Raw genomic sequence first — 13,162 nt, forward strand, 5'->3', positions numbered from 1 at the left:
CATCATTTTATTTTGTGTCCTCAAGCACTCTTCAGTTGAACAAGTTTTAGTTTTTCCTATGTTAAGGAGTGTTCTTTAAAACTTCTATATTCTCCGTGACTGTTTTTTCTCTTTATTCACAGCAGTATTTACCTTGACAATATCAGAATAGCACATTTATTTATTTAGCTTTGGGGGGATAACCATTTTTTGTATTATAATAAAAACAAAGCTGACACCATACAAAGTTTCAAAGAACACCGCCTTTTATTACATAGATGCATCTACAATCATACCACTTTCCACTTCAAAACCTTTTTGTGTGAGTGTACACACACACATATATGCATACAAATGTTTTTAAAATTTTCAAGGAGAGTCCACTTTTATTCTTTTATGCTAATAATAACTCCACTGGTTTGTATTCAAACCACATCCCCACATTGTTTTAACATATTTTTTTCTAATTTATTTATCACATTACTTTCCCCCATGAATGGGCTCATACTAAAACTATAGTCACTTAAAAAACTAGTTCATAGTCAATGTATTGTCAAAACTAAGTCTTCAATTATTTGAACAGTGTCTTTTTAATTTCCCCTACTTATCTCAAGAATCATTATACATCCAAAGTAAATCACTCCACAGAGCCTTGAAAACATTATATCACTCCACAGAGCCTTGAAAACATTGCATTGAAATAATTGCATTTAAATATATAGCTATACTTGGTTAAACATAATTCTGTACTATTTGGATAACTGTGATGACTGCAATTTTTTTTAACTCTATGTCAAAGCAGTGATATACTATTTTTGTCTTTTAATGTGTGGTTTTATGAAGTAGTTTAAAGGCGTTAAAATGACCTACTTATGTATTATAATTCTGTATTGTACAAACATGTCTACAGAGAAATGCCACCAAAAATTAGTGTCAGTGGTTTATTTCTTTCTGTACAAAACTATATCCTTGCATAAATTCAGTAGAACTGCACACACACAAAATTTCTGCATTTATAGTTCAGATTTTCAGTGACAAAACCATGCCCAATTTTGGCATCAAATGAACTGTGATGATGTTGATTCACTATTTGAGGTTGCATTTATGGACAACATGTGTAATCTATCAGATACTGAAGTTATCTCAATGAGTTGGGAAACTTCATAAACTATATCAAACTAGAGTCCAGTTGTTACTGTTGAGTTGATAAAGAGAATTTTTTAAGGAACTAATTTAAACAGTTTAAATGATAATCATGTTGCTATAAAACTAAAAGCCTTCAGGTGTACATTAAATCAAATTATTATTTTTAGCACAATTAAAACCCTTATCTTCCTTATAAATTACAACATATTCTTATGCTGGATAGTAAAGATTTTAATTTTACCTATGGTTCAGTAAGTAACTCATAAAAAATGACAAAAATTGATACATGTTGGGAAGTAATAAAAATATACAATATAGTGTGTTATTTATTTAAAAACATTAGATTTCTTCATTTTCTGTCAGAGTTTATATTCTCAACGACCACAATATTTTCTTGCCCATATGCAATATTGGTTGCTATTTTACCATTCCATTATGGAAGAGAAGTATTGAATGTAGCTATATGAATGTCATTCATATTTTTATTTCCTTCAGAGCCTTTGGATACATATCTTCCCATTATAAAAGAGAATAGAGAAAAAGGGGTGGGTCTGTAAGTCTGTGGTGGAGCATTTGCCTGATATGCATGAAACCCTGGGTTTCATCCCCAGTACTGCAAAATAAATAAATAGATAAATAAAAGGAAGAAAAAGAAAACACCTTAATAAAGGATAGCAAAGCTGATTGTAATTTTGTTTTTAAAGGGGAGACTGCGGAAGGATACATCATCTGTTTTCTGTATAATTTAATTGTGTTTGAGATCTATCACAAGTAATCCTAAGTTGTAATGCCTTTGTTTATAAAAATGAAAGATATGGTTTGACATTATTATTATAAATCAATCTTGAAATTATTATTACATAAGTACTATGATCATAGTAAAATAGCCAAAAAACTAAGTAATCTATCTTTATAATACTGTATTCAGATCACAGAGCTCCATAAATATCAGTCACAAAGTTATATACATACAACAGATATGAAGAAAAAAAATGGAAAATTTTAGTTGAAATTAAATATGTGATTTTGTGGGCATAGAAAAACCTTGAGCAATTACCTTGCCATCTGTGTTGAAATACCCCACAGCATCACAATTTCTTTTCTACTATCTGTTTACATTCATGTAGCTATAAATATATGCTGGATATATGTTCTGTATTTACAGTATATACACACATACACACTTTATTAACTCATTTGTGAACATGCAGATTAATCTGCACAGTGTGATCAAAACATTTTTCTCATATGGTATTCACTTATAACTTTTCACTCATGTGCAAAAATGCAAAAATAGCATACAGATTAATATTCTCTTTCTAAAAATTTCTCTTCTTTATGTTTTAGGGTTTTTATAGTTTACAAGTAAGTTATGAAATATAGTTCATTCACAAATTGAAAATAATTACAATGTTGTTGTAACAAGGCATTGCTGAGGTTTTGAATTGTGGCATTCTTGAAGCCATCGTCTTTCAAAACAAAGACATCAATAAGTTATTGGTATTTTTTGTTATTTTCACTTTTTAATTACTCAATAGGAAATATGTAATTACAAATCTAATACTCATGCTAGTCAAATGTTTGTGTAGAATATGAATTTTATTTCTGTTTTATGTAGATTTTTTTTTTCCTGAAAATTCTTCTTCAGAACAATCTGTAAAGTACGATGAAATGATCAAACTAGAGCATTTCTGGAAAGGTTTTCACTGCATAAAAATGGTCGAAGAATAAGTGAGATAAAATTGATGAAGAATAATTTTAGTGGATGTTCAGGAGAGAGAAAAGCAAATACAAGAACTGTTTTAATTTTATCTCCTAGTCCCTTGATATCTCCTTGCCCCATGAACATCCTAAAAACATTGATTATACTCTTCCATTAAATATCAGTTGTGGTCCTCCATTGCTCATGTTGTCTGTCACTTCCTGTTAGGAAAATAACATGAATTAATTAAAATTCACTTACAGAGTAAGATATTGATTTCATTAACAGAGTCGAAACAGAAATTTCAAGCCATTGAAAGACTTTTGAGGGGAAGGACAGGATTGATACTGTTGCTTCATTTGAGGGAATATAATTTCATGGGATTTTGGAGCACATGAAAATGCTGGAGGGACAGTCCCTTAAACCAAAGTCTCCTATCCACAAAATCAGTTCACTCTCCCTACTTTCCTGAGTGCCCCCTTTTCCCACTCTGCTCTATTTTGGAGGGACCTCAACTAGAAAGAATGATCAAGTGCTCAGGTTTCCCACTGTACCAGCTGCTCTGCTATGCCAGCACATTGCCTGGATTTACCTTCATTCTATAGAAAAATGCAGCCTTTGGACTACAAAATGAAAAGGCTCACAAGGGGATTGTTGTTCATTTGTAACTATGGTTAACAAAAAAATTATAGAAGGAAAGTTTTTTTTTTTTTTAATGACAATATCACTTTTTATAGTAAAAAACAAAACAATGAAATTGCTGAGCATGTCTTTAAGGGCCCAATTACTAAGAAGTTAGGCAATGAAAAAATATATGTAAAGAATAACACAAAAAATTCCATTATAATTATAGAAATATATTAAGAAAAATTTGGTTGTTTTGAATTCATATACCTTATTTAATATTAAGCCCTTCCTTACAAAATAAAAGGTGAGAAGATGTGAGGCCCATTTACTTTTATCATGGAACACCATATTATAAATAATATATCAGTAAAATAATCTAAAAATATATTGAAAACATCCATATTCAAACAAGCCTATTTGCAAAAGAGCAGGAATAAAAAATACTTTCAAGTGAAATTATTTTCTCAATAATCTAATTTCTATCTAATTTCTGTTTTGAGAAAGTACAAGTTATCTTTGGAGAATCTTCTAGAGATATACAATGTGAAAGTGGTCTGAAAATACATTCATGTTATTGGACCGGTGTTAACCTGATTTGAGGCTTCATTTAATAATTCACTATTGATGGCAAGATTAATATAAAGTGTGCCCCAAAATGATAGTTAACAAAATTTACTCAAAATTTTTATTCTTATTTATCCTGCTAGAAGAAAGAGAACTTTTCTTGTGGATTTGTAGAAATAGGAACTTTATTTGTCTCTTCCTTTTCAGAAAAGGCTTTGCATTAATAAAACTGCTTTAAAAATATAAAACTGAAGTATCAAACTTTTATTGCAGAATTTAAAGAAAGTTGTTTTTTTTTTTTTAAATTTACAGAATAAGAGAATTGTCTTAACTAAATTCACCCCAATATGGACACAGTTAAATTATTCATAGGAAATAACAGTAAACAATAGTTTTGAAATGGATGAGTCTTATCACCTTATTTGTAAATAGGAATGTCCAATTTAATGAGAAGGTTCTAGTAGAAATTTGGGTAGGGCCAATTGGATATTTGCAAATGGACATACTCTCTGCAATTGGGTCACTGTATAACTTTCTGTATTTCCAATTATACTGTTGAACCAAACCAAAAACTTTATTTTCAGCAATTGGAAATATGGAAAATAAATTGGAAAAATATTGTATTGGATAATTTTGCCAGAAAAATTTTTTATACAGAATTTGTACTATATTAGTGTCAAACTTTGGCTCTCTGTTCATGCAATTTTGGCAAGAAGGAGATACAGTTTGTAGACTCATCTATTATTGAAAGCAAAACTGGTCTGTGAATGATGATATTGAGTCAGAATCATGATGTAGCAGAGAATAAAAGGAATTATGAATCATCCAAGCAAAAATGTGTTTGGATGCTTAAAGGCAGGCTGAATATTTTAAATACTCAACAAACTTTCAAGCTGCAAGACGCTGCCATGTAGATTTATGTCAACTCCTCGAAGCAGCCCTTATGAAAGTGATACTTGGAGGAATAACATTACAGCATCAGTCCAGACTGATCTGCTGACATCATGGCTTCCTGAAAGAAGCAGTGCTTCCTGCAGCGACATTACAACATGGCAACTCCCTGGAAATCAGCGTACCTTGTAGGTAACTCTGGTGTCGGGGGCACCACCGGGCAGCTGGGCAAGTCGGTTATTTCAATAGCCCTCAATCTCTAATGTAAATATAACAATTATACAATAAATATTGCACAAACATATACAAAAAAACGAAAGCACACTAGAATAGAAATAGAGCACAAAAAACTATCCAATATATAATGATCATCTATTTGTAATGACCTATTTTTTTAAATTATAAGTCCTGCTACTTAAACTATTAATTATTTTTTGAAGGATATCCAGAGCTCTGTCTAAAATTACTTTCTTGGGACAATTTAAGAGCATCTCCTCCCCTTATATATGGATCATATACAAAATGAAAACATACCAACTGTAAAATAAATATTTTTTTTAACTTCAAGGGAACATTATAAAGAAATATACTGTAACTCCTGCTGCTATTTCTTTTACTCTGTGGTTGTAGAATTTTATTTCCATGACACAAAGCAAAATATGTTTGGCCATTATTTTAGTGAGTTTATTTTACAGATGTTTATTATTTCCTTAATAGATCCAGTAACAGGAACTGAATTAAGAAATGTGTGCAAAATATAGAAGAAACAGACAGCTCTCTATATTATTTCTCCTTTTATGCAATTAATATAACTTTCTGCTTGAATAGGTTTCATGAAACAATTGTGCAAGGATCATTGTTTAAAATACAGGCAAAGCAATCCAAATATGCATCAAGTTAAGATGAGAATTAAATGAAGCTTTATATGGATTGTAAAATATGCACTGATAGATGAAGCATTTTGTCGCCTTCTTAAAAAGCCCCTTTATACTTGATGATCTAATTTACATAATCAAATGCATCTACTTACAAGAATAAGGGATGAGCTAGGAAAGGGAATTCATGCGATTTCTAAAACTGGCATTATTGAGTTGAGACTGTTTTTAGTTTGTGTTTTTCCTTGGTATAATACATAAAAATTCATATTTATAAGGCATTCAATATTTTATGAAAGGCTATTTTAGGAAATGTGTTTTGAATAGTCAGGCTACAAAATTATGTTGAAAATAGATGTAACCATGAATTGCAGAGAAAACGTAATTTAAAAATTCCCATACTTAATCCAATAGGGTCAAATTTATAAATTATGACCCCTCATATTGTCATCTGGGCTTGCAAGTTGAGTCACCCAGAGCAGACTGCAGTCTTCATTACATGACAGCAGTAGAAGGCAAAGGTACAAAACTCACTTTCTCAGCCATTTCATGAGAGTGATGCAGGGAATGCTCCCTTTCCGAGAACATCCTCCTCTGCTCATAGCTGGCTAGTCGGCAAGTGAGCCAGGAAGACAGGGTGCAGCCCCCAATCCCAATGCACGCCAGGGACATGGAGGCGAGATGCAGAGGATACAGGGATGAGGTCTTCTTTGTGACTGCCCGAAGGAACTGAAAATTCAGGATGCCCCCAATGAGCCCACAGATACAGCAGGCTGAGAAGAGGATCATCTGATAAGGAAAAGAAATAGGGGTTAAACTTAGCTAACCTAGAAGATGCTAATAGGGGACAGGAGTTAATCGTTTAGCTGGGATCCTACTCATTCAGATGTATTGGAGAGGGAGTAGACCACAGTGTCTCAGAAATAGAAATCAAGGATATATCTGATGACAGTTCTGAAGTAAGCATTGTCTTTCAGCTAGATTCAGATTTAAACAATATTTATTTAATACCTATTGTGTGCTACTATGCTAGGAATTGCAATAGTTGTCATCTCAATTTGCCTCCACTGAAGAGATACTAATACACATTTTGGAAAGGTGAATGGTAATCAGAATAAATTCAGATTATAAGTACACAGATTTTCTGACTTAAATCCAGTTTCACTATGTCAGTCCTCTCAAAGTGTCAAAAGATCTTCTTCTCATTAAATATTCATTACTTCCACCTAACTATTTATGCCTTTCTACCTATGTGAACTTAGGAAATTTAATTAAATTCTTGTTTCTTTCATTAAGTATTTTATTGTGTATGTATCTATTTCCCCAACATGTAGGTTGAGGCTTCCCATGAACTGGCCCTGCATCTTACAAATCTTTTGTTTTACTCTGGTGGCACTACAATGAAATATACATAATAGGTGTTCCAGAAATACTGTTTGATTATTATGGCTTAGCTTTCAAATTTATTGGTTTGATCTGGGTCTCTACTCATAGAAGTGGGGAGTAATCAACTTAAATAGCATCCCAGAAGAACCAAGTACAATGCCTTCTGTAGCAATGTTCTCTGAATATTTAAGAAATTTAATAGACTATTCCAAAAACTTTAATAAATTTTTCTTTGTTTTTGCATTTGGTATAAATAATCCTGTTACTTGATAAGGTGATACTAATTTAATTATCCAACCTTGTTTCCATTCTTCTCTGGAACACAGTATTCAATCACCCCATCCCAACACCCACTGGTCTAGGGATGGAACCCAACCCTCAAGCTCCAAGTCAAGCACTGCAGCACTGAGCTACAGCCTGCCCAGACATTCTTGCCCATTAATAAAGCTTGCTCATTTCCACCTCAAGGATATTTTTAGTTTCTTGGAAATGTTTTTGCTTTTTACTTGTACTCCTAGATGAAAGGCACAAATCAAGTCTTAACTTTTTCAGAAAGCCTACCTGAATTTATTGACCCCCTCTTTGCAATAGTTCCTCAGAGCAAGCAACTTTATAAATTACTTTAGCGTTTACTTTTACAATAAGGTATTGTTTGCTGACTACAGGTAGTTAAGTTTAGCATCATTACTGAGTACCTAGCACTTGTGAGACCATAGTGAGGCAGCTGGCACTACCAAGAATACTCATAATCATTCTCCTTGAGATCTTGTGAAAGAGAAGATTCAACTTCTCAAGGTGGTGTGATAAATATTAAGAGGAGGAGATGCATGGTTGCCCTAGGAGTAGGGAAAAGGGGAGTTTAGAGCTCAGCCCAGTGAGAGTTGTTGGAAGCTTCCGGGAAAATATGCCATCTCAGCTAAGTGCATCTACATGCCAGCAGAAGGCCCAGCCTGTGTGGGTCAAGCGCAATGAATAATGTTCAGATCTTTTTTTTTTTTTTTTTGTTCAGATCTTATGAGTTTTTCTTTTATATTTTATAAGAGACTTAGGAAGACAAAAGAGATAGTAGTGTCTTTTTAAAAAGTTTGTCCTCCCTCTGTCCCTTTCTTGCTTTTTTCTCCCAATAAGTTGTTCCTGCATAGCCATAGAGAGTCTTGATAGAGGAAAGGTGTAGAAAGAATGGAGGTCATGTCTAAGGAATGATGGGAGAATCACAGGTGCCAATTCCATGTATCCAAGAAACACTTTTTTCATCCAAAGATTTCCTTTTCCATTTTCATATAATTTTTTAAAACTACAGCTCACATGTCTACGACAGTGAGTGTGTAATCCTTTTTCTCACAGTAGAAGTTATCATAGAGAAAGGCATAATTAGAAAATGGGGTAAAACGAAGATAGCTGCAATTCTATCCATTTCTGGCCCTGCTCAGTTATCTGATGCCTCCTTGTAGAACTTCAGGCACAAAGGCCACTTCCTAGAGTTGTTGTGCAGCATGGATTTTGCCATTTGGCAAAGGTTTATAATCTTTCCTTTTGTATTCAATAAAATAATCCATGTTCTTTCCTTTTCTTCAAACTCTCACAAAATGTCATAAAAGGCAATAAGGGGCTCCACACTTTAGCATGCAGGGTTCTCCTCCAGCCTAATGTCAGAGTCAACTGGCAGCATGTTCCCTACCCCAGAACCCCATGATAGAACCATTAAACATCTGAAAACACTTACATGTGCATTTATAGTAATAAAACAAGATAAATCTTTAAGAATTATCTGTAACCATAGCAACACAGCTGTCTTGATGCTTTGCAAAATTAGTTTCATAAAGCCAGTAATCCTTAGGCCCAATTCCTTCTTAACCAGTTAAATTTCCCATAGACTCAAGCTTTATCTTTTTTAGCTCATGGAAGGATTCAGGTGATTGCTAGGGAGTCTCTAAGTGGAAACCTGGAGGCTGTCATTCCTAGCAGACATTAATGCTTGCATATTTATGTATTAAGAGGGTATATCAAAGCTTTTTTTGTTGTTGTTTTGGTGTTTTGTTATTGTCTGTACTACTCTTGGTGATTTTCTTTGAAACAAGAAAACCAGGATTTATTTGTCAGATTTGTCAGTCTCCTTTTTATCCTAGATTAGTAACATCCAGTACACGAAAGTTGGCTAGTCATCATTTCTGTTTTTGAATTCTTATAATTTAAACACTTCAATGCACAGTACAAACAAGGCATAAACTTACGACAAGTCCTGATTTTTTTTTGGCACACAATATCCCACATATGCCACAGAGAAGAAACTGCAAAGAAAAAGAAGAACAATTACTTCATATTCAAAGATAGGAGAACACCTAGATTTTAGTTTATTATAATTCACTCATGACACTTGCTCCAGGGAGGCGTGAAAGTTTTAAATTCCCATCAAAGACTAGAAAGAAAAATACTTGGTTATAGAATAGTGAAGGCTAAAAATGTATACTCTAATTAAAATTTATTTTTTGCAAAGTTGATAAATGTAATTGTGATATTTAAGCCCAAATTAATCAGGCTAACACCAGACAAAAATATGAAGTAAATGAATTTAGAGTTCTGTTCCTCTTGTTTCCTATTACTTCTTATCTCTTTCTACTTCCTCAGAAAGAAAAGTGGTGTGATACATTCATTCATACTAAGCAACTAGCAATAGGTTATACTACAGGTAGGGGTTTAACACTTTATCTTTTTAGATAAGGCATCAGGCAGAGACATATTTCTCTATAGAGACATTATTTGTACCTGTCAATTGGTACAATGGCTCCCTTAGTCCATCAGAACTGAGGATGCTGCCTTTGTGGAAACATCAAAAGAACACAAGGGAATGAAGTGACTAGAGGCATGTAATTTCATGTAAATAAGAACACTGGTGACATAATTGCTTTGCAAAAGCAATTACATCTAGTCATTTCCAATGACAGATATTAGACATTTTGATTATCATGAAATGGTAAACAATTAAGTTTGGATATAAACATTTAAGGCCATTTGAATCCAAATTGGCAAATATTTTCAACTTGAAATATATCATATAAATAGAATAATTCATTAGAAAGAATAAACCCACTAAAGGCTTTCAGATTTGCAAAAAGAAACTTGTTTCCACTTTATTTTTTTAGATTTTGCTATTCAAATAAGAACTAGAAATAAAACTGATTTAAACTACATATCTCACACCTGAATAGATTTTAAAAGTATATATCATAATATCCTAAGGCTTATCTGAAATAGTATGCGTATGAGAAGTACAAATAAAACTTGTTGGAAAATAATAGGTAAGGGAAATTGTTGCCAGGGCACTTCCTAAATAAGGGAGGAGAATAATCACAAAGCAGGAAGAGGTACTGGAGGACAAATCAGGTGACACGATTTAGATGACCTTTCAAACTGATGAGGAAAGGATCAGGATTATTTGTTCAATAAATGAAATTACATAATTTGTTAACTTTCCCTAATGTCTCACACCATAATTAATATGAAGTGATTTGAGTGTTTAGAAGCATAAAAATTTATAAGTGCATTGGGATACAACAAAGTTAATAATCTATAATTTTACAGGAATGGGAAGATTATCTAAATATAACACTGAAGTTATAGATCAAGGTAGAAAACACTTATAAGTTGAAGAGGAAATTATGATTTTATGAATCAAAAATATTGAAACTTTCAAAGACAAAAATAACTTTGGGGTTATGTTCAGAAAATATATTATGGGAAAAGGGTTAAAATATTCTATATATAGATCTTACACAATATTTATAGTGCTATAAAACCAGGAGAAGATAGAAAACTTGAATACTTGCATAATTTTCAAAAATATTAAAAAGTTATTTCTGAGCAACTGCTTCTCACTGCCGTCTGTGCCCTAACTTAGACCTCCTGGTGTTTGTGAAGTCCTTATAACTGATTCTATCTAGCATGTTTCAAGGCCATGCTCAAGCAATTCCAGTTTGGACCAATCCTGTACCTCTTCATGCTTCAAACTTCAAAGCCCAAGCACATCCTTCTCCTTAACTAATTCTAACTCGACCTGAAAATCTATTCACCCAGAATTCATTCTTGAAATAATTTGAAAGCAGTGTAGTTTTATGTTCTTTGGATCTGTTTTGAAATCTATAAATATCATCATTATTTATTTACAGTAAGGCTCAGGGGACCTCAGGAGCATAAGCGGAGGTCACCACCCCAGGCACTTGGTTGGAACATCTAGTTGGAAATGAAATTGCTACATCTAGGTAGCAATTGTTCCACTTCACTTGGATGGAGCTAAGAAATTGGGAGTTCAGGGCTGGGGAGGGGGAAAGTAGAGGAGGGAAATTAAGCAATATTTTTCCATTCTTGCTCATCTCTGCAGTGTAAATACTCTCTAAGAGTTACTTCTGGATCCAAAATCCACATTCCCTAGAGGAAACCTGTAATCTGAGAAAAAATAGACACATGTAATGGGAAGTATATAAAATCATGGAATTTCTGAGTACAATCTAAGAGATCTTGACTTAAGTTTAGTCATTGTAATTTACAGAGAAGAGAAAAAGCATCCTCCACCCCAAAAGCTGTAAATTGACCTTTTATTCCAGTGGCTGTCTTTACCCCAAGCCATACCACTGGAAGGGATTTCAAGTGATGATTTAATTAGCCCTCATTATTTGCACATGGGGACCTGAAAAACTAGATGTCCAGGCAGTTTTAGTGACTTACTAAATGTCACAAGTGAAGATGAGCCTTCACACCCTTCACATATAATTTAAGCTTTTACCAACTGTCTAATTTAACTCACTTCTATTAATATGATGGAAATGCTTCTGAAAATAATTTTTTAAGTGTGAGTACATTGTACTTTATACTAGTAAATTCAATGAACATCCACTCATCTATGATTGCTATCTTTGCTCTTGGCATAGTTAATTTTCATGGTAATAAAAATAATTAGAAACTCATCATGGTGTTACAGTCTAAAATTACTTGTACCTTATTTTATAGGGGAATCTGCTATAATAATTTAGAATTACTTATTTTGCTCAACATGACTGTATGCAGGATGGAAAGTACTTATTCACATTGTGGAAATTATTAAGCAAGTATAAAACAAACCAGCTCAAAGCTGATAGCTGGTCATATAAATTGTGTGTGTGTGTGTGTGTGTGTGTGTGTGAGAGAGAGAGAGAGAGAGAGATGGGAGGGATGTGTGTGAAACCATGCTCCTTCCTTATTCTTCCCTTTTTAAAATAATAGTTTTAAGACCCTGGCAGAGGGATCACAAAGTATTTCATTTCCAGGGCATAGGCAAGAGTAGATGGTCACTGTAATTAGGGAAAAGTAGAAGAAACAATTATTTGTATAGGAATAGAGGCAGAAATTCATCTGGGGCCTAATACCCTATGCCTATACTTAATGAACACTATCAACCACTGGAGAAGAGGCAGGATCCCACTACATAAGACCAACCACAGATACAAGGCAGAATTTAGCTTGTCACAAAGAGGAGGGTACAGAATACTAAGAAAGTGCCACATCTGAGGCCAGATGCCCAGGGTCTTTCTAAACTGAGATGGGCCTAGAACAACAAAGAAGTTTCTTCTGGATCCTGCCTGCCCTTAACTTGGAGCCTAGCACATGGAAGTAACAAGAACAGCAGTTTTCCACTAAGGGGAGGCAAGAGCATGGCAGAAGACCCCTCTGGTGCCTGTGAGCAGGGACTCAAGCTGAGTGTCTGGCATTAATAATGAAGAATATATTTTTGCACCCAAGTTCCTACCTGGAACACAGGATGACCATGGCCTACTACTAGAAGAATTTGAAGACTTTGGTGCACCAAAGATATTTATATTAATAACAAAATTTAATTCCTCCTTAGAATGACAGGACCTCTCACACTGGTAGTCTAAAAGAAGATATAAACTACTATATTCTGAAAAAAAAATTAAATTGGAGCTATACCCTCCATCTAAACTCTTACTCAAACAAGAGATTA

General features: G+C 33.6%; 1 protein-coding gene across 2 annotated transcripts in view; it reads right to left on the reverse strand.

Moving 5' to 3' along the window:
• Positions 1-244: 244 nt before the first annotated feature.
• Positions 245-13,162, reverse strand: part of Tmem196 (transmembrane protein 196) — a 58,523-nt gene continuing 45,605 nt past the window's right edge. For both annotated transcript variants that reach the window (XM_047561844.1, XM_047561843.1), the window contains exons 2-5: positions 9,402-9,458; positions 6,319-6,573; positions 5,095-5,168; positions 245-3,048 (exon numbers count right to left, since the gene is read on the reverse strand). In XM_047561844.1, the coding sequence (XP_047417800.1) occupies positions 3,042-3,048; positions 5,095-5,168; positions 6,319-6,573; positions 9,402-9,458 (393 nt within the window). In that variant the 3' untranslated portion in view covers positions 245-3,041. The remainder of the gene's footprint in view (positions 3,049-5,094; positions 5,169-6,318; positions 6,574-9,401; positions 9,459-13,162) is intronic.

The sequence above is a fragment of the Sciurus carolinensis genome, chromosome 8, assembly GCF_902686445.1.
Source record: "Sciurus carolinensis chromosome 8, mSciCar1.2, whole genome shotgun sequence".
Classification (NCBI taxonomy): Eukaryota; Metazoa; Chordata; class Mammalia; order Rodentia; family Sciuridae; genus Sciurus; species Sciurus carolinensis.